At 39.3% G+C, this 23,373-nt stretch overlaps 1 protein-coding gene across 2 annotated transcripts in view; it reads right to left on the bottom strand.

Moving 5' to 3' along the window:
• Positions 1 to 22,300, bottom strand: part of OTUD4 (OTU deubiquitinase 4) — a 36,280-nt gene extending 13,980 nt beyond the window's left edge. For both annotated transcript variants that reach the window (XM_050895369.1, XM_050895370.1), the window contains exons 1-13: positions 22,273 to 22,300; positions 18,993 to 19,552; positions 17,352 to 17,435; positions 14,303 to 14,353; positions 12,314 to 12,360; positions 8,103 to 8,175; positions 7,545 to 7,626; positions 6,599 to 6,743; positions 4,566 to 4,623; positions 4,066 to 4,183; positions 3,768 to 3,832; positions 1,613 to 1,713; positions 74 to 198 (exon numbers count right to left, since the gene is read on the bottom strand). In XM_050895369.1, the coding sequence (XP_050751326.1) occupies positions 74 to 198; positions 1,613 to 1,713; positions 3,768 to 3,832; positions 4,066 to 4,183; positions 4,566 to 4,623; positions 6,599 to 6,743; positions 7,545 to 7,626; positions 8,103 to 8,175; positions 12,314 to 12,360; positions 14,303 to 14,353; positions 17,352 to 17,435; positions 18,993 to 19,157 (1,114 nt within the window). In that variant the 5' untranslated portion in view covers positions 19,158 to 19,552; positions 22,273 to 22,300. The remainder of the gene's footprint in view (positions 1 to 73; positions 199 to 1,612; positions 1,714 to 3,767; positions 3,833 to 4,065; positions 4,184 to 4,565; positions 4,624 to 6,598; positions 6,744 to 7,544; positions 7,627 to 8,102; positions 8,176 to 12,313; positions 12,361 to 14,302; positions 14,354 to 17,351; positions 17,436 to 18,992; positions 19,553 to 22,272) is intronic.
• Positions 22,301 to 23,373: the final 1,073 nt, after the last annotated feature.

The following is a 23,373-nucleotide window of genomic DNA, read 5'->3' as shown; positions in this document are numbered from 1 at the left end:
ATTTTTTTAAGCTCTTTGGGACAAAACATCTGACAATAAAGATGCTGCCACACAAAGACAGGTACAATCCTACCGGGCTGAGCATTCTGCCCCCATGTTGGGAAAAACTTTTTTATCTTCTTCCCTGGCACAGTGTTCCAGCCCTCCATAGGAGAGGCCTGTGGAAGAGGTTTAAGGCTCTTCAGTGAGACAGCATGCCTACAAAACAAGGAATTATGGAGGGAAAAATATCTTAAAGACCAGACTGGGGCTTGCATAAATTAATACCACATGTTTACTAGGACTGATGGATCTTTCCATTTTTGAGAACATTGCATTCAAAGTCCTTTGTTCTTTATGATTACACTCAAGCAATGTGTAAAAGGACAAACTTTTTCTTTTTTTTTTTTTTTTTTTTTTTTAATTAGAACTCTCTCTGATAAGTTGATGCAAACTCTTCCAGTAAAGAATGATCAGCCATTTGTGAAATGAGTATTATAACATCTTCAGGGCAGACAGAAAAGCAGAATGATCAGAAAAAGCAATATACTCAGATAAACTTATCACAAACACTGCAATATATGTCAAGATTGAAAAACATTATATTGGTGGTTTATATCCCAGAGCAATTACTGCATTTTTACTTGAGGATGCTGTAGGATGTCCAAGCAACTGTTTACATTATTTGAAAAGAAGACATTCAAATCTATAATAGACACTTCAAATCAGGTTAAATCTCAATTTTAAAAGGGAACAAACTGCGACACAATCTTCAGATCTCGCAACATTTTAATTTTATTTTTTTTTAACAGAAGGAGATTGCATGAGATTAATGGGCATCTTTCTCCTTCCCTCATTTACTCTCACTGAAAGTGTTTCCTCTTCCCAAACTATACTCAACTGTGGGGTTTTTTTGCCCCAGAAGAGTTACAGAACTTACAGCAGAGCTCAGGAAGATGGTCTCAAACCACCCCTCCCCCCAAAAAACCCACAAACAAAAACCCCCCATCCCCCCAAACAACCAAAACCACCACCACCACCACCCCAGAAAAAAACTACAAAAACAGCCAACCAACAACACGCAAAAAAACCCTGCAACCCCCACCAACAACTATAAACACTTAGTTTGTCCCAAGGTAGGGCAAAGATGACGGTGATCTAAACAGCAACTTGGCGCACTCTGTATGAAATCAGGCAGAGCTACTCAACCAACAGAGAAGCTAGGTGCTTCGATGGACCTTTTAATATGAAAAACTTGTCACAAATCTAGCATCTAATTATTAAGCACAACAAGCAACACTTAATTAGGATTTTGTCAATCTGTTTAGGATTGAATCTTGTGCAAAAAAAAAGATTCTAATGCTAACGTAGTTCCTGTTTTACTCTGCAAGTACTATCTAGGCTACTTAGCACTAAAGAGAAAAGTCTGAAGTGGCAATCAATGCAGAACACCTTCTTCCCTTTTTTTTTTTTTTTATTTAGTATGTTGTTTTCTTAACAATTTTGTGGTGGTACTGCTTCAAGTAAAGAAGTAAATACACTTCAGGGGCTGAAATTAACTCTGAACTAAAGCAATGCTGCCATTACCAAGGTTCATTTTGGCACTCTCTTCCAAAAGAGATTAAGCACTTACTTTGCTCCAAGCTCTTCTACAAATACAACAACTGGCCCATTCTCTGAACAAACTTCTTGAATATGGGCATTATAAAACTTCCCATTATGGTCTAAGCGCACCTATAAGGAAAAAGAATAAGAAAAAAAAAAAGGTGCATTAACTTCAAAGACAACAACAAGAGGACGTAACGCCTTAAAATACCAGCAATGTTAAAAATAGAACTTTTCCTCGGGGCAACAGAAGACCTGAGAAATAAATACCACGTAATTCAGTAAATGTATCAAAAGCAAATCTTCGATCCATATCGCTTCTTCAAAAAGAAATAAAAATACTATTAAAAAAACCAAACCAAACCAAAAAAACAAACAAAAAAGACCAACCACCAAAACCAGAAAGCTTGCTGGGTAACACTACTTAATGAAACATGGCTTTCAAAACTACTTGAGAAAGTTAAAAGTAATCAGCGTATCAAGGCTTTTCAGCTTTACTGAAAACACTTTCTCTTAGAATAAAACCCAAAGCTTTTCCTTGTTAAAACCCATGTAAAGAAAAATTCATTACTACCTTCAGTGAAATTTAGTTTAAGAACATAACGAACACCAATTATTTCTGAAGTTATTCTTCAGAAAGTTTTTTAAAACAACCAAAAAAAGTTGTTCAGACATGATCACAGTGTTACTTGTCTGACTGACATTCCATGTTCTTAAAATTCTTCCGTTAAATATAAAATAAATTTCATAATGTTCTGCTACAACATTTGGCCTTCCAGTTGTATTAATTTGGTCAACTCCACTTTTCACTATTTACTTCATCTTCCCTTCCCATGTTTTTATCCCATATATTTACTGTCTTGCCACATACATATAAAATTTGACAGAGAGAGTATGTTAATTACCAGAACTTTTTCTACCAATAGTATCTGTACCTTTTAGTAAATACTACACAAGACAGCCTTAGGGTCTTAAATACAAATTTTAAGCCTGTACTATTAAGCATCCACATTAGGTTTTTTGGTTTGTTTTGTGTGGTGTTTTGGGTTTTTTTTTTGGTTGGTTTTTTGTGGTTTTGGGTTTTTTTACGTTTAGAGATGTGTTTTTTCCGCAATTTATTCACTATGCTTAATGCCATTACACAAATTAAAAAAAGTACAAACTGAAAGAGCCCCCATGCTGCATGATAAACCTAACTGAATATTTTCACATTAATATTCGTAATTTTAATAGATGGTCAAATGTCCTAGAAACAACCATATTTAGCCAAGTACCACCAGTTAACACACCTAAGGAGATTAATCTAAAATTTGAGCACTATAGAATTTAATCACAAATCTTATTTCTTCTTAAGCAGCAATACATACTACAAATTTTAATAGAATTTAAAGAGCAATTGTGTAACACACTTTGAATACTTCAAGAGGAAGAATCTGCAGTAACTAAAGCGAGCTGTATTCTATTACTTGAAAGTAATGAGATTAGAACAAAGCCATTTTACAAACAGTACTCATTATCTCCAGAGTGGAACATAAATACATGGAACTATGATGTTGGTTCTGGTCTCTCCATAGAAAAGCCTGTATTACAGAAAACACTAACATTTCATTCTTCATCATGCAACTGTATGCATGCAAACACTTTATCAGCAGCCATCAGCAAAAGATGCAGTGGAGATAACGACTAGTTTTATAAAAACAGACCTACCCCACACTTTTCACATCACAGGAAGAACTAGCTAGCTTATGGAGCCCACCAAGAACAGAGCTTAGCCTGAACCAAGTAAACTGCCCTAAATGCACCTACTTCTTACACAGAGGCTAGCACTCTACAACACTGAGCAAGGACTCACCATGGAGGCAAGCCTGCACAAACTTATTCGCATACTTAACGTTAAGGTCCACAGTCATCTTATTAAATACACTCTTGAAGTTAACCTTGTGATTTTTCAATGCAGTAAAATTGCCCTGATCAAATGTTCTATTACATGCCTTCTCTACATGTATGCTGTAAGTCATGAACATCGCCAACAATTAAATAATGAGTATATGCACAGTTGAAGACACAAGCAAAGAATATTTAGAAAGTAGCAATTATATACCAGAATAGTTAACAGAGAGGGAAAATTGGCATCTTGAGCAAAATTTTAATGTCTCTATAAATTATAATTCAATACTACTTACTTTACATTTATCTCCAACTGAGTATTGCATGCCAGCAGCAATAGAAAAATCTTGTTTTTGCTGATCTGTAAATACATTAGCAGTAATACACTGTCAGTTTAAATACACCAAAAGAGTTACTTTCTTGATGCAATAAAAATGCAAACCAGAAGTTCAGGTCCTAAATCTGCACACTGATCCATGTGAGGAAGACCACTGCCTAAACCCAAACTGCCATTTGCATCACTGTTCTTCAAGAGGGCTTCACTTTATACATCAACTTGCAAAAGTTAGAACTTTAAAGTATTCGGTTACTTACCCCATTTGGATTGGAGCCAAACATCATATTCAACATTTCTGTAAACTGATGGATTGAGTGATTTAAGAACTTTTTTAGGTAAGACCAACAAGGCAGGATTCCCGTTGCTCTTAAGGTGCTGTATGAAACAGAACAAAGTGCTAAATGGTCAACTACATAAAGTTGTACAGTTTTCCATTTTTCAATCACAGTGCTCAAGCTTTAAACTGAAATATAAAGAAACTGAAAATACATAAAGCATAAAGAGCTTTGAAAAAATAACTCAATCGTGTTCTTTTAACCATACCAGAACAAAACTAAGAACTAAGCAGCATTAAGAAGGACACCATCCACCTTCTGCCACATCAAAAGCAAACACTACTTTTCAAAGAACTAAGTAGTTTTTAAGATACTACGTTAGGAAAACTAGAAACTCAAGATTCTCTCATGAACATCAAACACTGAAAAATATAGCAGAGTACAAGTTATTAGGAAGAAAATAAATCTTAACATATAAATACCTTGTTGCCAGAAAGAGATTTCAATCCATTCATATCACTAACTGTTGTAGCTTTACTTCTGCAAAAGGACAGAAGCGAGCTGTGATAATATAGTATTAATAAGGCCTGGAAATCAGGTAAGAAACATCTTGGAAGTGGATAAAAATACTGAAATTACCACTCTCTACATATTTTTCCACAATAAGCATACCACAGAACATCTTCATCTCTTAAAATGAAAAAGGTAAGTCTAAAACAAGAACTACATTTCTATATCATATAAAGCTAAACATAAGATTTTTGGTTTTAAGTACAAGTTTTAGGAAGTCTAACTTATGTGTACTGACTTAGCCATCACTTAAGAAAAAGAAAAGGCAGGGGGGCAGGCAAGGGAAACAAAAATTCCTCTAAAATTTTTTGCAACTACGCAAGGAAAACATAGCAAAAGCAGACATAAAAAAACCAAACAACAAAACTCAACCCCAAAAACCACTCCATTGGTTAACTGGCATCAGGCACTCTAATTTACTCTTATTTTCTACACCTGACATGGCTGGAAAACTACTTTCCATAGAGAAAAAACAAGTATTTTTCCCTACAGCAGTTGTAAGCAACTGTCAGCATTAGCTTCTCCCAAAAACAAAATAAACTATTACATTCAATAACAACATAACTGAAAAGTTCACATTTATAAAACAAAAAAGATCTTCTGGAAAACTAGGTAAAGTTGACTTCAGCTTGTTTCATTAAGACAAGCAAAAAAATTTAAGACTTCATAAACACAGCGAAGTGTTTGTAATTTGTGTTAACTAGGTCAAGAGTCACACACACTAGCTCTTGCATCATAAGACATATGGTTTAAATCAAAAACATTGAGTTTGATAGTCTCAAGTGAGTATATGACCTTCATTTACAAAGGTGCTATGGAGGTTAGCAGTACATTTTCTTATGAATCCCAAAGATACAGGGTAATGCTACTGCATATGAAGCCCAGGAAAGCTCCAAGAACAGAAAGGAATAAAGAAGGTTTCCACACACTGACATTTAACTACAGTAATTGTTCCCCAAGGCAGAAATACTTTGTATTTTAATTGGAAATGTTCCCTAGTATTTTTTTTTCCAAACAAGAAAGGAAGCTAATCCCTTTCCCAGAACTTGGTTTTCTTTCTGTGGTGATTTCCATCGTCTTCCTTTCTGTTGTTTTCAGCTTGAGAAAAAAAAATCAGCTCCTGACGTCTCAAAGAATTTCTTCTGCCACATGCCACACAGACTACAGCAGAGCCCCCAGAATGAACTTTAATAACGTTCAGCGGGAAGAGGGGACACGATGCACTAATATAGCATAATCTCCATGGCTTCAATGGAATTTCACACAAGCCAGGGTTTAAAGAACAGTATTAAACAGAAGAAAAACTGCCAATATGTAAATGCAAAAATGGCACTGTGAAAGACTTACTGTGCAAAAGGAATCAGTAGGTCAAAGTCTCAAAGCTAGCTAGAGCATCCAGGTCCAGCAAAAGGAATACAAACCCACAAATATAATCACTTCATAAAGATCAAGGAACAAAATGGAGCAAGCTACATCTGTATTTGTCCATTAGCTACATCTCAAGCAGGCATTTCAGTCCCCAGATGTGGAAGCACCACAAGTTGGATTAGATTCCTGTAACTCCACTCAGTTGGAAGAGCGAGCCAAGTAATTCTTATGGAGTTTACCATGCCAGACTGGCACACTGACAGTTCTCCCAGGGGATTCTGCTATTTTAAACATGAAGAGGGACATGTTGCAATGGCAATATTCCATTTTGTAGAGAGAACCAAAGCTAGACTGCAGGAAAAACAGAGGAACCAGAACCCTGTCCTCACATACAGTGAAGATTACACATTTCATTCTTTCACAGTTCTAACCTCACCTCTTTGTGTTTCTTTTCTTAGTAATTTGTAAAGGTTTTCAACCCTAACTGTTAGATTCTACTACCCACCAGAAATTCAGAAAACTCATTTAACATGTATTGCTCACAGGCATCTTACTTTAACTTTTAAATCCCATTTACCTGTAGTTGTCATCTTCTGAATCTGAAGCAGATACTTCACTGCTACCATTACTTTCCTCTGTCACACCAACAGCACTAAGTTCTGCTATGATTTTCTTTACGTCTGTATCAAATACTTTCTCATAAAGCAACTCATACAGTAGAGCTGGGGAAGAAGAGGAGAAAGTGGAAGGGCAAAATCAATTACAAGGTAAATGAGATTTTATACTACCATTACAGATGCATTTCAAATTACTTCAGTCAAAGCAAGCAAGCATTTTGATGTGTTAACTGAAACAGTGAAGGCATTAGAAGCAAAACCAGCTGCAGCTACTATGGCTTAATGCGCATGCATGAAACTACTAGAAATCAGGTCTCTTGACAGGCAAATTTGGCCTTAGCCTTGTAACTCTGCACAGAGGCAGAGATTTCATGAAGAATTAGAATCCTTGTAGGGATTGTCACAGTGACCCATCAAACCTGATTACGACCTTTGGGCACTTCTGCAATATAGTAAAGAAAACAATAATCCATGAAGACAGTTATTTTTTGCACATGCAACCCCTGTAATTTCTGTGACAAGTTACACATGCAAGGATAATTTTAACATCAACAATTAGTTTGCTAACAGTCTGAAATACAAAATTAAAACTAGAATGCTGACAAAAGACAATGCGACAGATTATAAGTTAGTACACCAACATTTTCTGTTTACGTTAGACCACCAAGATTCAAAGAGGCAGGTAAGTCTTCTCTTGGTATATAATCTGCTTTGTCAAGAATCAGGATACCATAAGAATTCATGCTCTCACAAAATCATAGTCATTGACAATTCAAATGGAAAACTAAGCTACTAAAGAATGACTATAATAAACTTTCATACAAAGCCTTTTCCTGAAACCTGATGTGATCATTTTAAGATTTTTCGTAAAAATACGTGCTTTTAACTAACCAACATAATACTTACATTGGCACAGAGCAGCCTTTTCTGAATACTCTATGGGATAAACAATATCATAGTGGTTTCCATTTGAGAAGCACAGCAATACCTATTAAAAAAACCCACACAGATATTTTAGGTTTTGCATCTCGCTTTATTTTTTTATATGAGCACTAAATTCAATGTACCAGCGCGCTTTGTTATCTCTCAGGATCTCAAAGTATCAATAACACGATCAAAATGTTTAGTGGATGTCCTTTAAACCAAAAAGAATTTGACTGAAAGTCAAAAAGAATTTTTGACAGAGGTAGCTATGTGAGTTAGCCCTTGTAAGTTGATTTTTAGAGAATTTTAGATTACTAGGAAGATATACCACACCCCAAATGTGGGCCATCTATTTAAAAAGAAGTGCTGCATGTATTAACAGAATAGCTGCCTTAAATATGTACAAAAGAAATTGTTAAAATTGAATTCTCAGAACACTTCATTGTGTTGAATAATAAAACTCACATGAAACTACTGGCTGTTTATAAAGTAGTCTTAATTCAGCCTTTCACAATAGCCATAAATTTTTTCCTTTTTTACCTTATCGGAAAAGCCATTTTCAGTTACATGTGAAGGAGAAGCATTTGGTTCCCGGTATATTATGAAATCTTTCCTGAGAAAAAAAGTAGCAGTTAAGAATTCATTTAAAAATTAATATCATCATAAAATCATAGAATGGTTTGGGTTGGAAGAGACCTTAAAGATCACCTAGTTCCAACCATGCTGCCATGGGCAGGGACACCTTCCACTAGGCCAGGTTGCTCAAAGCCCCATCCAACCTGGCCTCGAACACTTCCAGGGATGGGGCATCCACAACCTCCCTGGGCAACCCGTTCCAGTGCCTCATCACCACTTTCACAGTGAAGAACTTCCTTACATCTTAATCTAAATTTGCCCTCTAATATATATCGATAAAAACTGGAATATTCAAGACAAGTTCAAGGAACATACATAACCACAGAAAACACCTAGTGGAAAAGAATACTGAAGAAGATGAGTACAACCCTCACTGGTCAAAAAAAAGGCTTACTTTTATGAAAGAATATATTAGAATAAGATATCCTGGCACAACATGCACAGAGCCAATGACAAGTAAAACAAATTTCCAGACACCACTTTCTGGAGCTGTGTCTAGAAAGATGATCTCTCCCCAGTCCTGGAGAAATTCATTACACTTTGCCATTTGGAAACCCACCAGAACAAAGAGGAGGTCGGTTTTATGAACAGAGACAGGAAACAGTGATAAGTTTCCAGAAGGTGAGCAATGGCTTAGGCTAAATCTGTACTAGCAGATTGATTACATGCATGCGAGAACGCCTTTGGGCACAGAGGCCAGCTAACAGAACAGCCCATGTCTGTGCCCAGAAACTCTTCCTGCCTCCCAAACCAAGTTCTTGTGCTCAGAAGGCTCCACACAATGTTTCTGCTCCCAAACGGCGGCCCAGCTGCCACAGCGTGCTAAGGAGCATGCCAAAGGCCCAACAGACCATCAGCAGGCATTGCTGAGGATCAGATACTGTAACCAAGTCTCCAGCACCCCTGAACATCATGCCCTCCCCGTCTCAGTTTTTTCATGTTGTCATCGTTTAACCCCAGCCAGCAGCTAAGCACCACACAGCCACTTCCCCCTCCCAGTGGGATGGGGAGGGGATAGGAAAAAAAAAAAAAAAAAAAAAAAGGTAAAACTCGTGAGTTAAGAACAGTTTAATAACTAAAGTAAAATAAATTATACTAAGAATAATAATATAATAATAATAACAGTAATGAAAAGGAATATAACAAAAAAAGAGAAATAAAACCCAAGAAAAGACAAGTGATGCACAATGCAATTGCTCACCACCCGCTGACCGATGCCAGAGCTGCAATCCACCCCTCCCGGCCAACTCCCCCCAGTTTATATACTGAGCGTGATGTTCTATAGTATGGAATACCCCTTTGGCTAGTCCGGGTCAGCTGTCCTGGCTATGCTCCCTCCCAGCTTCTTGCACACCTGCTTGCTGGCAGAGCATGGGAAACTGAAAATCCTTAACTTAGGATAAGCACTACTTAGCAACAACTAAAACATCAGTGTGTTATCAACATTATTCTCACACTAAATCCAAAACACAGCACTGGACCAGCTACTAAGAAGAAAATTAACTCTATCCCCTCCAAAACAAAGACACGTGTAGCGAGAAGAATTTTTTCCTGTATTTTAAAATGGATAATACACTGCCAAAAAAGACATTCGTAGGGCTCAGTTTCCCTTTCTCTTTGGATAAAGACTCAACGAAGTGCGGAGTCTAACACCATGTTGTATTCATTAGACTCAAATTGCTGGATCTAAAGTGGCAAACTCCTCTGTTGTCTCTTCAACTGGAAGAACAGAAACAAACTTTTTGGGAAGCTTGGACTGAACCAGCAGATAGTGTGCCATTGCAGTGTTGGCAGATACTCATCATCAAGGATATCATTTTAGTATAGTTTTTCAAAACAGGGTTAGAAAATTTTTATCACTGCAAACTAAGTTTGGGTACCTCATTACATTTAAGAGGATTAAAAATACCATAAATGAAGAGTTTAACTTCTACAGTTAAGCAAATTTAGAATTTACATTCCACACTTATTATTCTTTTTTTAGCTTGTTAGATTAAAAGCATAAAAAGTTGAACTGGATATAGAGTGACAAATACAGGAAAATCCACAACTGATACTGACATGACATGCTATTTGATTTTTTATTTTCTAAAAACTGAAAAGACTATCAATCTTTGCTACTTGTTTTTCTGCTATAATAAATCTCTGTCATGATCTTAAATTTAATTATTTTCTCTCTCTTCTATCCATAATCCTTCCTTTGAATTCTTTGCTCGGCAACCTATCACTTCCTTCAACTTCTTCCTTGCTCACACAAGCAAAAGTTTTATTAGTCTTGCAAAATGATTAAGTATATTCACAGGTGCAGTTTTGGGGTTAAAAAAAAACAAACCAAAACTTTCTACAACTCAGAAAAAGCAATTCTGAGAGGAAAAGAATTTCATAGCTCAGAGACCCACCTGTTCGGGGAGGCAAGGAAAATTTACTAGATAATCAAATTACACTTGTGACAGATCTGAGGAGTGAAAATGAAAACAAACCTATTCATACTGCATTTCTATCCTATGCTTGTAAAGTCTGAAACTCTCTCACTTCTCCACTTGGCACAGAACAGGAAATTCATACTTCTGCTTTCCTTCAGTCTGCCCGCATGCAGGAAGGGAAGCAACTCTTTCCCCCTACCTCCATCACCAGTCCTACTTTCCCAGAGCCTCTAAATTGCCTTTTTAATAGAAGCCAGTCTTCCCAAAACAAGTATGGCAGTAAAAATTCTTGTGTTCAACTCTGCAGTGAAATACTACCTATAGTTGCAACTATGCCACAAGCCTTCTCATGCTTCCAATGGAAATTAAAAAAAACACTATTATCAACCAGGATTTGTCTCTGTATTCATTTATCAGCTGTGGTCCTGGATACCAATGTATCATGACTTCAAAATAAACTGCTTCTATTTCATGACAATACATTTCTCATGGCCAGAAATACAACAAACAGAAGATCACGACCATCCAGTTCCTATGTAATCAAGCATGCAATTTTGTTGACTTAAATTGAGTTACGTCCCTCTACACCCTGGCTCAATCTAACCATCAGACCTTCTCTCTAAGCCTCTTGAGCCAAACTTTACTCTTTCAGTTCAGTCCTCTTCCACCCATGCAGCACCTGCAACTCTAAACTGTTCCATTAACCACATAAAATGCAAAGATAGAATTTCATGCAATTTCCTGCACTTGGCACTCATCTAAGTACCTGAAAGTAATATTGAACTAGTTTCTTTCCTTTTATCAACTCTCATCAACAGTCAAAGTACAAAGAAAGTCATCAATTTACAGTAAGCATTTTGAAATACTGATTTTTAACTGGTTTATGAAGAGCAGAAAAAGAAGATGCTGTACATTGCTCATTCCCTTGCACAGCAATTAGAAATTCAGCATATTGTTTCATACTACTTTGTTAAGACAGATTCATATATAGGATTACATTTAATAAAAACACATCAGCAAAACTGTTCATCACCAAGAGGAGTGTTTATCTATGCACAAATACCAAAACATTTCTTAAGCATAGCTCAAGCTATGGCCCTTGACAAACTCATACTATTTCATCTATACTGATACAGTGGAAAAAGGAAAATTTATACAGAAAAGAGAATACGCTACAGTAGTACACCAGGTAATCTTATCTCGGTACATACAACTTCATACCAGGGGAGGTGCGAGAAAGGCTTTCTAGCATACAGCCTACAATACTCATACCACTAAGCTACATCAGAGCATTTGTACAGAGGTAATAAAGAAACGAGCACGGCCCACAGCTTAGCAATAGGTTTAATATTAAAGCCTTGGTGAGAAATGGGAAGAAAAGCAATTTTAACTGAAAAATTAAGATATGAAAATTAACAAAATACAAACTGTATGACTCTGTCCACAGTTAGTTGTGCAGGTGAGATGCATGAATTATTGCAAATCTGTATTCAAATCCCAGATTAAATGTCATTTTCAAAGCTCACTTTTCTATTTTTATTTAATACCTTGACAGCTGCAATTTTCAAAGCATATTTGTAATTTTCTGGAGAACTACGGTATAACATACAATTCCATCTTTGCTATTCCAACTAGTACACTAACAAAACAACTGAACTGATCTCAATAAAACATAATTAAAGGTTTTCTTACTTGTACATAAGAGAAAGGGCACTTATTTCTACTTGTCCAACCCATTCCTGTATTAAAAAAAACAAAAGAAAATTAAGTTAAAACAAACACACAATTATTATACTTCCTCATGCGCAGATCAAGAGAAGCAAGAAATCATTGTCGAAAATAAATATATTAACGCTGAGTCTGGAGTTCAGCCGAGACACTTTGATTGTATTTGAAGGTTTTTTGAAATAACAATAACTATTCCAGTAAGGTAGTTAAGGGGTACAAGCTAGAGGGATTTTTTCCCAAACTAGAAATGGATCTGTATGAAAAACTGAGAGAACTAAAAACAATCACAAAGATGCAGATTTATCATTAAAGAGTATGATTTTGAGAGGTGATACAGTGGGTTTTTTTTTCTTTTGTTAAACAAACAGCAGTCTAGCTTTTTAAAAGTGATTTTTGAAAAAAGTGAGTGTCAGATTTACCAAGTGCTTTTAAAAACGTTACCCTCTACCATCAAAACTGTCTGGTTTTGTGGTCCTCTAGCTACAGATGAACTGGAAAAAGAACCTTGAGGCTCAACTCTCATGCCTAACAGATAACTTCCATACAAATATCTTGACACGGTCTTGTGAAGTGCTCCAACACAAAGCAGACAGATCACTTCCAAACAGCCAAAATAAACCTGTGATAGTTGCATTTCTCATGCAAGCAGCTGTATATTGATACCTGAAGAAAGACCAAAAATCTGCCCTTTAAAGCTGTTAAACAATGAAATGCCAGTAACAGCATAACCCAGACTCAAATCATAGAAAAGTAAAAGTTGTTGCTTCCATTAGCAGCCTAATCGCTGTACTGTCCACCAGTATGATGCGACTAGATCTTTCTTGGTTTGTTTGGGGTTTTTTTAACCTTTTTTTTTCTTTTTTAAATTCTTACTAAATTAAAAACAACTCAAATTAAGTTTGGGGCAGGAACTTGTAGCAGTCCGATTTTTTTTAATCATTTTTTAAATTCTCATGACAATTTTAAAATCTAGAATAACTTAATTTCTCTGATCATATAAAAAAGCTACTGTATTATTTTCCAAAAATATTTTTTTTGTAAACATTAACAAACGTATGAAAAAGACATTTTCTATACACACAGTGCAGTGCTGTACACCATTTACATTGATGTAGTTCAGTGCAGCATAAGTTCTACTGGAAAACGGCATGATTTACCATTTAGCATAGCATATAACCTCAGGATCTGACTAACAAAGCTTTGCAATTAAAAATCCTGGAATAAACAAAGCAAGACAGAAGCAGAATAGGCTAACACCCACATTTTTCCCCCTTCCACCATTCATTTTGGAAACTGAAATAAAGAAGCATCTGGTTAGCCATTCTAACTAGGGATGCTGTAGGCACGGCAAGGGAAAAAAATAAAAGTAAAAATAATGCTTTAATTTCTAGGAAGGAAAAATTTAATAAAATTTATGTACAAACGCTTAAAAAAAAATTAACAGATTTTGCAATGTTGCACTAAATAGTCCCCTCCTCCACCCCAGCTTACACAAATTGTTAACTCCCTAATAAAAATACTAAAATTAAATGGGGGGGGGGGGGAGGGGGAGGGATAATAATAATTTTGCTTCAAATCAGTATCTTTGTAAGAGCCTGTGACTACTGTTTATAACATCCCTTACATCAGTAACTGTGTTTTCATCACCTAAACTTTTAGACCTTTATTCAAGGTTGTCTTCAAGAAAAAGCTAGCCATGTTATGTTTGTTGGCATTTGCAGAGGCTAGAAACTTTTGGATACAATTCTAAGGAATAACAGGTTTAAATCAAGACACAAAAAAAATTCCCCAAATCATTTTACAATAGAGAGTACATGCATAAAAGCATATATTCACATAATTCAAAGACCGCTTAAGTTCAGTCAGGAAAAATTTGTGAGAAAAAAAAAAATCCCATTACACATCAACTTCAACAAAAGTACTGCTTTCTATTATAAATCAAGTTTAACATACCTGCGGATTTTCCAAACATTTTAAATACTCTTCAAATGGCCCCTCTATGAACTGTATTTAAAAAAAAAAAAAAAAAAGTAATTATTTAGTTATTTTTATTAGTGTACCATATGGAATCCCCAGTCTATGACCCACTGTACCAATGGGAATGTACCATTGGAAATTTAAGACTATCATGCCCTCAAAGAGCTTACAATCTAAATATAAAGTGATGTAGAGATGAGGGAATAAATGGTCAAAGGTATAGGTCTGCATTCCAGAAAATAACCGTATAAACAGCTTTTGGAGTCATCACACAATCCAAAACAAAACAAACAAAAAAACCTCAAAAAGAAATCCAGCAGCCAAACGGGAAATCTGAAAGAAAGCAAAGATGCTGTTAAGTAAATGTTTATGGGCAACTCATCCCAGGCGTGCACAGCATCACTGGAGAGAGCATGTGTGGGCTTATTCAAGTATCTTGTTAAAAGAAATAGGCAGCAATGGACAATCAGAAATGGGAGTCACATTTCTGTAGTACCCAAGTAGTGATAAAATATAGTATAGGCAAACCATAAAGCACTTTTTCCTCTTTTCTGTATCACTTCAAACAAACTGCTTTTACTTTCAGTGAAAGGGTGAAAACAATCAGGCTATGCTGTAAGTGCCAGGCTAAGAAAGCAATCCTTCAGCTGCACTCCTTAACACGCATGAAGAGGCCAAATTCACATTTGTCAAGGCCAGAGAAAGATGCTGCAGTAATTGAGACATGTTAACTTCGAAGTGTTTCAGCCACACTGGCCAACAGAGAGGCTGTATTTAAAAAATGCTATTTAGACACAATCTGCTTGATTTAGGTACAATAAAGATCCACAGGGGTCCAAACAAAGAAGTAATACCCATTATGAACTTAAGCTACAAGTTGGATGGCCTCTTTACCCACAGTGATTAAGAAACAAGGTAATAAGGAAAACTGACTGAGTAGTGAGATTAGGAGTTCTGCTTTAGCCATTTTGAACCTGGCTGGACACTGTTGTTCATGAAAAGAACCATAAAGTCTGGCCAACATTTTTAATTTAGACAGAAGCAATCAGGTATGAAGTTAAAAGGTGGATCAGTAAAACATGGTCATAGCAGTCGTTTTGTGTGTCAAAATTAAATGACCTAAAGATAATGCACAGAGGAAGAAAGGAAGGGCACCAGAAAGTTCTCATAGGAAACTGAAGAGTTAAAAAAGAGAATGAATATAAGACAGCAGCAATCAAAGATAACACTTCAAGAAAGGATGAGGATGAAAATGAACATGGTGGTTACAGGCAGTCACCTGAAGCTTTGGTTACAGCAGTATCAATGGAACAAAAGAGACAGCAATCCAAGCTGAAATGGTTACAACAGAGAGAGAGAAGAGGAACTTCAGTAAGTACAACCAGTACATGTCAATAGGGCCTAACTACTAAGGTGGCAGGTGAGTTAATAGTTGATCTAAGAGACTAGGGAAAGAGACATTTGTTGTTTGCGTTGTTTTGGTTTCTTTTGAGAGGTAAGTTAACAATGCTATATTCCAGGTGGAAAACACGAAGTCTAGTAAGAGATATGGGGAGCAAATGAGATCAGCACAGCTGAAGTGAGGTACCTGAGGGAATAGGAACACTAGGAAATGAGAACAGATATGAAACACCTCAACCTTGTATGTGAAACACCTATGCTGAAAAATGACAAGAAACTTTTTTAAAAAGTGACTTTTCAGAAGGACAGCAAACAAATAGGAAAAAAAGAACAGTGAGATTAGGAGTTTGGAAGAGAGAGACCAAGATAGTAAAATCAGCTAGGATTGACAAAGCAGATAGCTGGCTGAGAAGATGCCAGAACCGGGGAGGGGAAACAACACACATTTATAGTCAAGAAGGGTCATGTTATTTCCAAAAACTACACAATGCAACAAGAAAACAGAAGAGATATTGGAGTGGGTTAATTCTGGAAAGAAAGGGATTAAAAAGTCAGCAGTGAAAAAAATAAACTAAAATTAAAAGGAAGAGAGAGAGCTCTAAGAGTTGATAAGTCCTCAGATGGACTGGAAACAAACAGTCCTGGCAAATGGAAATAGTCAAGTCAGAGCTGCATTCTCCCAGAGAGATTCACTGTATTTTGTGTCATTCATTCTTGACAACTTCCACATTAAAAGTGATCAGTCACGTTTGAGCATAGGGCACTGTGTCAGAAATTATAGTAAATACACACACTCTTACTCCTGCTTTCCTTCTCTTCCCTATGCCAATGTGCATCTAAAACAGCCTTTTTATTTTGGGTCCGGGTAAATTTAGAACAGAAAGAGAGAGCTGAGTAATAATCCTCTAGTAACAAATGCTTACACATACTCCTGTTTTAGCTATCCTGGAAATCAGTTAAATGGTATATATACTAAAACACATACAAACACAAACAGGAGCACCATTATTTATTATCGTTCTTTTAAAAGGAAGAAAAAAAGGATAATGTTAACACTGATGACATTGGTCAAATATAGATCAGTATCAAAATATTTTATGTCCATGGTTGATGAAGGAGAACTTCGTTACAGATGTTTAGGAAAAAAAACACAGTGGCAATGCATAATAAATTGCAGACCCTGAAATAAATTTCACTAATCTCATCAGTCAAAACCCTTATATATTGTAAAAGCAATTATATAGCACAGTAAGAACATTTTATGATCTTCATTAAAATAGGCATTATACTAAAATAAAATCCAGATTTTGGTAGCTCCACTACAGACTACTGAAGTTTAAGAAAGTTTTTTTTGGTTTGGGGTTTTTTTTTAAATGAGCATTAAAAACTCTTCCCACTCCACATCCCTCCAGTCCAAGCAGTATACAGGTCTTTCTCCAGGCTTATGAAAATGAGTTACTACCATATCTGTGCCAATTAATTCAAAGAGCACTCACTTTAAAAAGCATCAGCTAGTATATAGCTATGATGAATACCGTCACAAACAGCAGAATATACCTTCAAAAAGTGGAAGGAATAAAGTAACATTTTTTTAAATGCTCACAAAGAAAACAAAAATACTTACTGCTTCAAATTTCTCCCTATTTTTCCGAAGATAGTCTACACAAGCCATCCTAACATCAATATGCCGAGACTGAGAGTGTAACACCTACAAAGGGAGAAAGAGAAGAAAGTGACACTGGTTCTTAGGAGTTTTGATGACGGGTCACAAATAATTAATGACTGTTGTCTAAATACAGGCTTGGAAATACTCTAGTTTTATTTTTAAGAATATTTAAAATGCATATTCATTCAGTAACAATATCTTTATGCAGGTGGAACCTCAATTACTTAATCAAAAATTAAGTAACTGCAGAATTCACAGATTTACTAAATTCAAACGTTCCTGTTTATGGGGATTTACTGAGCAAAATGAATAGCATTTGTCATCATTCTTTAACCGACTCCTTTGTAAAGGACTTCAATTAATTGAAGAAGTAAGTTACCACAGGAGTGGATGAGGAAATCAACTACCAACATGCATTCATTCAACTGAAATCCAACCAAATCTAAGAGAGTGCAGGTTTACTTTCTCTTGACTTTAAGAAGGGCAGGTCTGTTGCCCAAATACTGATTTGGAAGCCAGGAATTCAGATCCCAATACGATACCTGCATTCTACCTCCTGTTCAAATCTCTACTGGAAAAATATTATTTTCATCATAGGTTCCAAGTTATCTCTAACGTGACTTTGTCTGCATCCTCACTACAATGTAAGGAAGTTCCAGTTAATTTAAGTTGCAGCCCCTCTCGCAATCCTTACACACTACCCTCAATTTAAAACACTTCCAAATTCAAATCAGTTCAGTTTTTCTGCATGAAGAGTACAGAGATTAGGCCAAATTTGTGGATAAACACCTACTAACTCTGAATTAAAGACCTTCCCTTCAACAAAATAAGAATAGGATGTTAAAAATTTAATTAATAGTTGAGAAAAAGTTCTATATACACTGGACTGTGGGAGAAACCTTATATATATATATCAATTAAAAACATCAGAATATCAACGTATATTCATTGATTATTCCCTTGAAATAAAAAAACCACTCACTTCAGATCAATAGTGTTTGCTTGCCTGAATTTATCATCAGTGGGGAACGTAATTTAAAAAAAAAAAAAAAAAAGTGAACTGTGTATAATTAGCACAGGAATCCGGGCCCCCACAATCAGAAGCACCAGAGCTCCCACTGCTGTTTGTTTGTATTTAAGACAAGATGACGCTGTCACTTTTTTCCTTTAACAGTTACACTAACATGGGGGAGGGGAATTCAACAGGAAGAACTGAAAATAAATTACTCTCTCTAATTTTAGAGTAAACTAATTAACAAAACTACGAACAAGGCTTTTCAGCTCTTTCCACTAAATTCCGTTTCCTAAATAGTCTCATACAAAGCAGTTGTACCCAAACGTTGAAATCTTACACTGAGAAAAAGCTCTGAGGAGGCAGTGGAAGGTCAAAACAGGTAACAATTTCTTGATGTCAGAAGGCGGCTTTACACACAGAACTTCTCTCACCTCGCAAGACAGAAAGTATTATTTTTTTCCCTGGCACACGACTGTGTAACCTTAACCTATACTTGTCTGCATTTTAACACTAATTATCACCCACTAATGAGATCCACTTCCTATACTTTCACGCGAAGTAGCTTTGTTTATGTAAGCAGTTACCTGCTCGGCCACAGCCCTGAAAAGACAAGATCCATCCTTGGCAACTCTCTTTCTGTACAAGCCCTGAGATCGCAAGTAGCAGTCCATAGAAGCGTCCCCAGGGGCGTCCATGCCGCTGCCTTGATGACTCTGCTCCCCGCCGTCGGGTTTGCACGCCGCCTCCATGTTTACCGCTTCACGCTGTGGAGAATCGCTGCACCTCTCCTAGCCCCACATGGCAAGGTACACCCACCGAGCAGCTGGAGGGCCGGGTAAGGGAAACAGCAGCAGGTGGGGGAGGAGAGCGCTGGCCCCCCAGCACTCGAGGTAGCAGCAGCAGCAGCAGCACTAAGAAAAGCAGCTGGTCGCACGTTATCAACTTGCATGTGGGAACCGCGGCGAGAAACTGCAAAGTTTTACTCCGCAGCCTGGACTTCCAGCTCCGTAAAAACCGTCGCTTCTAGGCTTCTCTAGAGGGCCGGGCGGCAGCTGCTGGACACCGCTGCGGCGGGGTCCCGACCCCACTTCTCCCTCGGGGTGCCGATTCCCGGCGGCTTCCGCAGCCCGAGCGCGCAGCCGGCCTGCCAGGCGGAAAACAAAAGAGAAAGGACATGTGCTACCGCCGCCGGGGAGAGGAGGGGAAAAAAAAGAAGCGTAACCTGGCGTTTATTTTCACTTTCAGCCCGGGCGCTTCTGGGAGCGGTAGTCCCGGAGGAGGAGGAAGAAGAAGAAGAAGAAGAAGAAGCGGGAGCCGAACACAGCGCCCGGGGCCGGGCCGCCCCCGGCGGGAGCCCCCCCCACGGCAGGGCCGCCCCCGGCGGGAGCCCCCCCACGGCAGGGCCGCAGCAGCCCGGGAGCCGGGGGGCGACACCCGCCGCGCCCCGCTTTCGGGGTGGTCAGGGCTTGGCTATTAGCCCTGCACCCAGTCAGTCTCATTTCATTCCATAGTAGCTTTTTAGTTTTATAACTAACCACGGCATGTCTGACGCCTAATCCATAGATATGTGGGGTTTGTGGGTTTGGTTGGATTTTTGTTTGTTTTGGTCCCCCCCCCCTCCCCCAACAGATTACATTGTAAGATTATTTTTGAAATCCATCCACTTGCAGGAAAGAAGATGGAAATAAAACTGGGATAGTAAAAGGAGGCTTAATTAAAAAGGGATAAAAGAAAGCCATAGCCATTCAATACTTTTAATATACTACCTTTTTTGTATACCACTCTTAGCGGTAAGCAGCAGCAAACATTTTTATTACAATTGCATGACTAAGTTTTGCTTGGCATTGTAAACAGGCTTTAGAAGATTTTGGTGCACAAAATGTGACAAGAAAGGAAGCTTTCCAAACTTGTAAGGCTTTTTTTACTGTAGTTGTGTGACTTACCGAGGAGGGAGAGCTACAAACCTCTGGTAGCACTAGTGATAAATAAAATGCTACCAGTTACTTCTTAGCTTAAATGAACAAATTTAGATGCAAGAAAGAGAGGCAAAGACAGAAGGAATGAAACCCCTGATTTTTACTTTCAGCCAACAGTAAGAAGACCAGGGAGGGCGGTGACTTGAGCTGAGATCTGTATACAATAACAACTGATTGAATAAGCAGAAGTTACAAGCCAGGCTGAGTCTAGTGCTCTAGCAGCTCTGTACAAGCAGTATCAAACCCCCTTTTTCTAAGAGAAGCCCAGGTTTGCCAGAAAGGAGCTGGTCTACTGGAAACAAAAGCAAATTCCCAGGAATCTCTGTAGACAAGGAGAACAGAAACTGAAAGAAGTGAAAGTAAAGCCCTAATGGCATCTGAACCTCCAAGACACAGAGAGCTGGTTAGGCAGCATGGGTATGTTTGAGACAAGGAGTGTGAGGTAAAAATACTAGCAAGGGGCTGGAGGGAAAGCTCAAACTTCTCACCAGAAGATGGGAAAGGTCATCTAACAAGACTGAATGATAAACAGTTGCTGCCACTGACTCAGCTACCACATTCACTTAAGAAACTCAGACTAGCAGAGTCCTGCACGTGAGAGGTGTGTCTTCTGTAGATAAAAGTGATTTGGCAAGATGCTTTTGAGACCTATCAAACTAGTGTCCAGTTACAGAGTTTCTTAGGAATATTCCATTTTTCCTCACCCTATTTGTCACGGTTAGAGACAGAACTATCCTCTAACATGCTCACAAATTTGCCTTCCCTCATATTTGAGCCTTTTGTCATTAGGATTCTAAAGGCCGGTTAGGGGAAGGGCAAATGCCTTTCATCACATCTGTTATGCTCAAGAATGCCTATACACACAAGGTCATCCAGTATGTGACAGAACGTAAATGTAGTTCTGCTAAGTGAATACACTGAGAAAGTTAAAGAATTAAAGTCACATAGTTGTCAGTTTCCTAAATGCCTGCTCTTTTTGCAACCAACTTTTGAAGGTGATCAAGCAATGGTGACCCACAGATTTTTTTTTTCCCCCCAAGTACTGCTATACAAGAAGCAATCTATTTCGAAGAAGGTGAAGTTCTCACTGAAGAAATCTAGCCTGTACACGCAGTTTCTACAGCATAAGGAGAAATGCATCCACCAAAAGCCATCTGAAATACCTCAACGTTAAAAGAAATGCTCCATCAAGATAAGAATGGCCAAATTATAACTCATGAGTTGTTACAGATGTTCTAATTAGCAAGTAGCTTTATTAACACTTTCAACCAGCACTTCTACCACAAGCAGCAGCTCCAGCCACTAGTTCCTCCTCTGCACTAACCTCTATTGCCCACACAAGCGCTTCTGCTGCCCATACACTGAATCAGCTCAGGAAGCTGACTCAAGCTAAAAAAAAAAAACCCAAAACCCCACAACTTTATTTTTAAATCGGGATTAGTTTTGTGATTCAGTTCATGGCCTGCCTGTGCCAACACCTGGGCCAGCAAAGGGGGGGGGGGCAGCCGCTGCGGGCGGGGGACTGCCTGTACTCATCAAACTGCAACCTTGGAGAGAGGAGACCAGTTTTCGCCCGGCTTCACGCCCGCCCTTTCCCGCTTCAGACGGCGCCGGTTCACCAGAAGCCTCCTCCCAATCCGCAAGTCTGGCATGGGCGACTCGGCACAGGCCGAGGACGGGCACCCGGGCAGGGGCGGCCCCTCGGCCTGCAGCCCGGCGGCTTCCCGGAGTAGGAGCAGACCCAGAAGGGCCCTGCCTGTTCAGCAGCCCTCCCTGCGCAGGCACACGAGGAGCCGCCGCCGGGGGTGTGGAGCCGGACTCCCCGCCCGGAGGGGCCACGGCGCGGCTGGGGCCCTCACCCTCCCCCCACCCGCTGACTGGCACTTACCGGCGGAGGGGCGGCCCCCTCCTCCTCCTCTCCTCCTCCCGAGCAACGGCCGCAGTGGCGGCAGCAGCGCCGCCCCCTCCCCTCGCCGCCTGGCCTCGCCGCGGCCCCAGCGGCGGCGCAGGCACTTCAATCTCCCGCCGCGGCTGCTCTCCTCGCGTCGCTCCCCGATGATGCGGCCGCTGCCAGCCCCGTCCCGGTCTCGCCCTCCCGCCTCGCCGCCTCTCATCACTCTTCGCCGCACCGCTTCTCCCCCCCCCCCCCCCCCCCGCCCGCTGTTGGTTTGTCCCATCGGCCACACCTGCTGCGGCTCGTACCATTTGCCGCACAGGAGAGGAAAAGAGGCGGGCGGGAAGGATGGCCAGGTGCTGGAGGAGGGAGCGGCGCTTAGCGCGGGACTGTTTCTCTGGGCTTCGTCGCTGGGCGGCTTTAAGGAGCCGGATGGTGCCGAGGTGAGCGGCAGCCGCCTCATGCCGTCCCCCCCGCAGGGGGCACACAGTGGTACAGCCGGGGAACGTCTCCCTTCCCCCTGCCGAGCAGGTCCCAGTGCTTGGGTCCGCCGCCAAGGCGGGAAGGGGGGGTCCGGGCCCGGCCTCACAGCCGGTGCTTGATGGCACCGCTTCCTCCAGCGGTGTAGGCTAGTTATAAGCCCCCCGACTGTGGGATGCAACGGGAAACGTTTTTAAGAGGTTTTTCTGACAGGTAAATTTTTTCACCGAGTTAACAGCCCGGAAGAACGGGTGTGGGACAGGAGCGGGGGGACCCGTCAGTCACATCGGCCGGCCTCGCTGCCAAAAGGGAAAATTGTTAAACTCTGCCCTCGGTATGCGTGTGCTGTTACAGTAGTAGTGTATCTATTCATATCGCATTGCTCTTTCTCAGAAATGCTGTAACAGACATGAAATGTGTACAGTGTCTGTAAATCAGTAGTGGGAAGGTTGTGAGAAGAGTAAGCAAGTGTGTAGCAAGTGCAAATTTGATTTTTCTTTTTTTTTTTTTTCCCCAAATAAAACGCTTAGTCGGGCTGGGAAATCATCATTCAAACACATGATCAAGCCGAAGTGTTTAGGGGAAATTAAATAAATAAATAAATACTTCACGCTA

This window comes from Gymnogyps californianus, chromosome 4 (genome assembly GCF_018139145.2).
Source record: "Gymnogyps californianus isolate 813 chromosome 4, ASM1813914v2, whole genome shotgun sequence".
Classification (NCBI taxonomy): Eukaryota; Metazoa; Chordata; class Aves; order Accipitriformes; family Cathartidae; genus Gymnogyps; species Gymnogyps californianus.
This window is presented reverse-complemented; position numbering and strand designations above follow the sequence as displayed.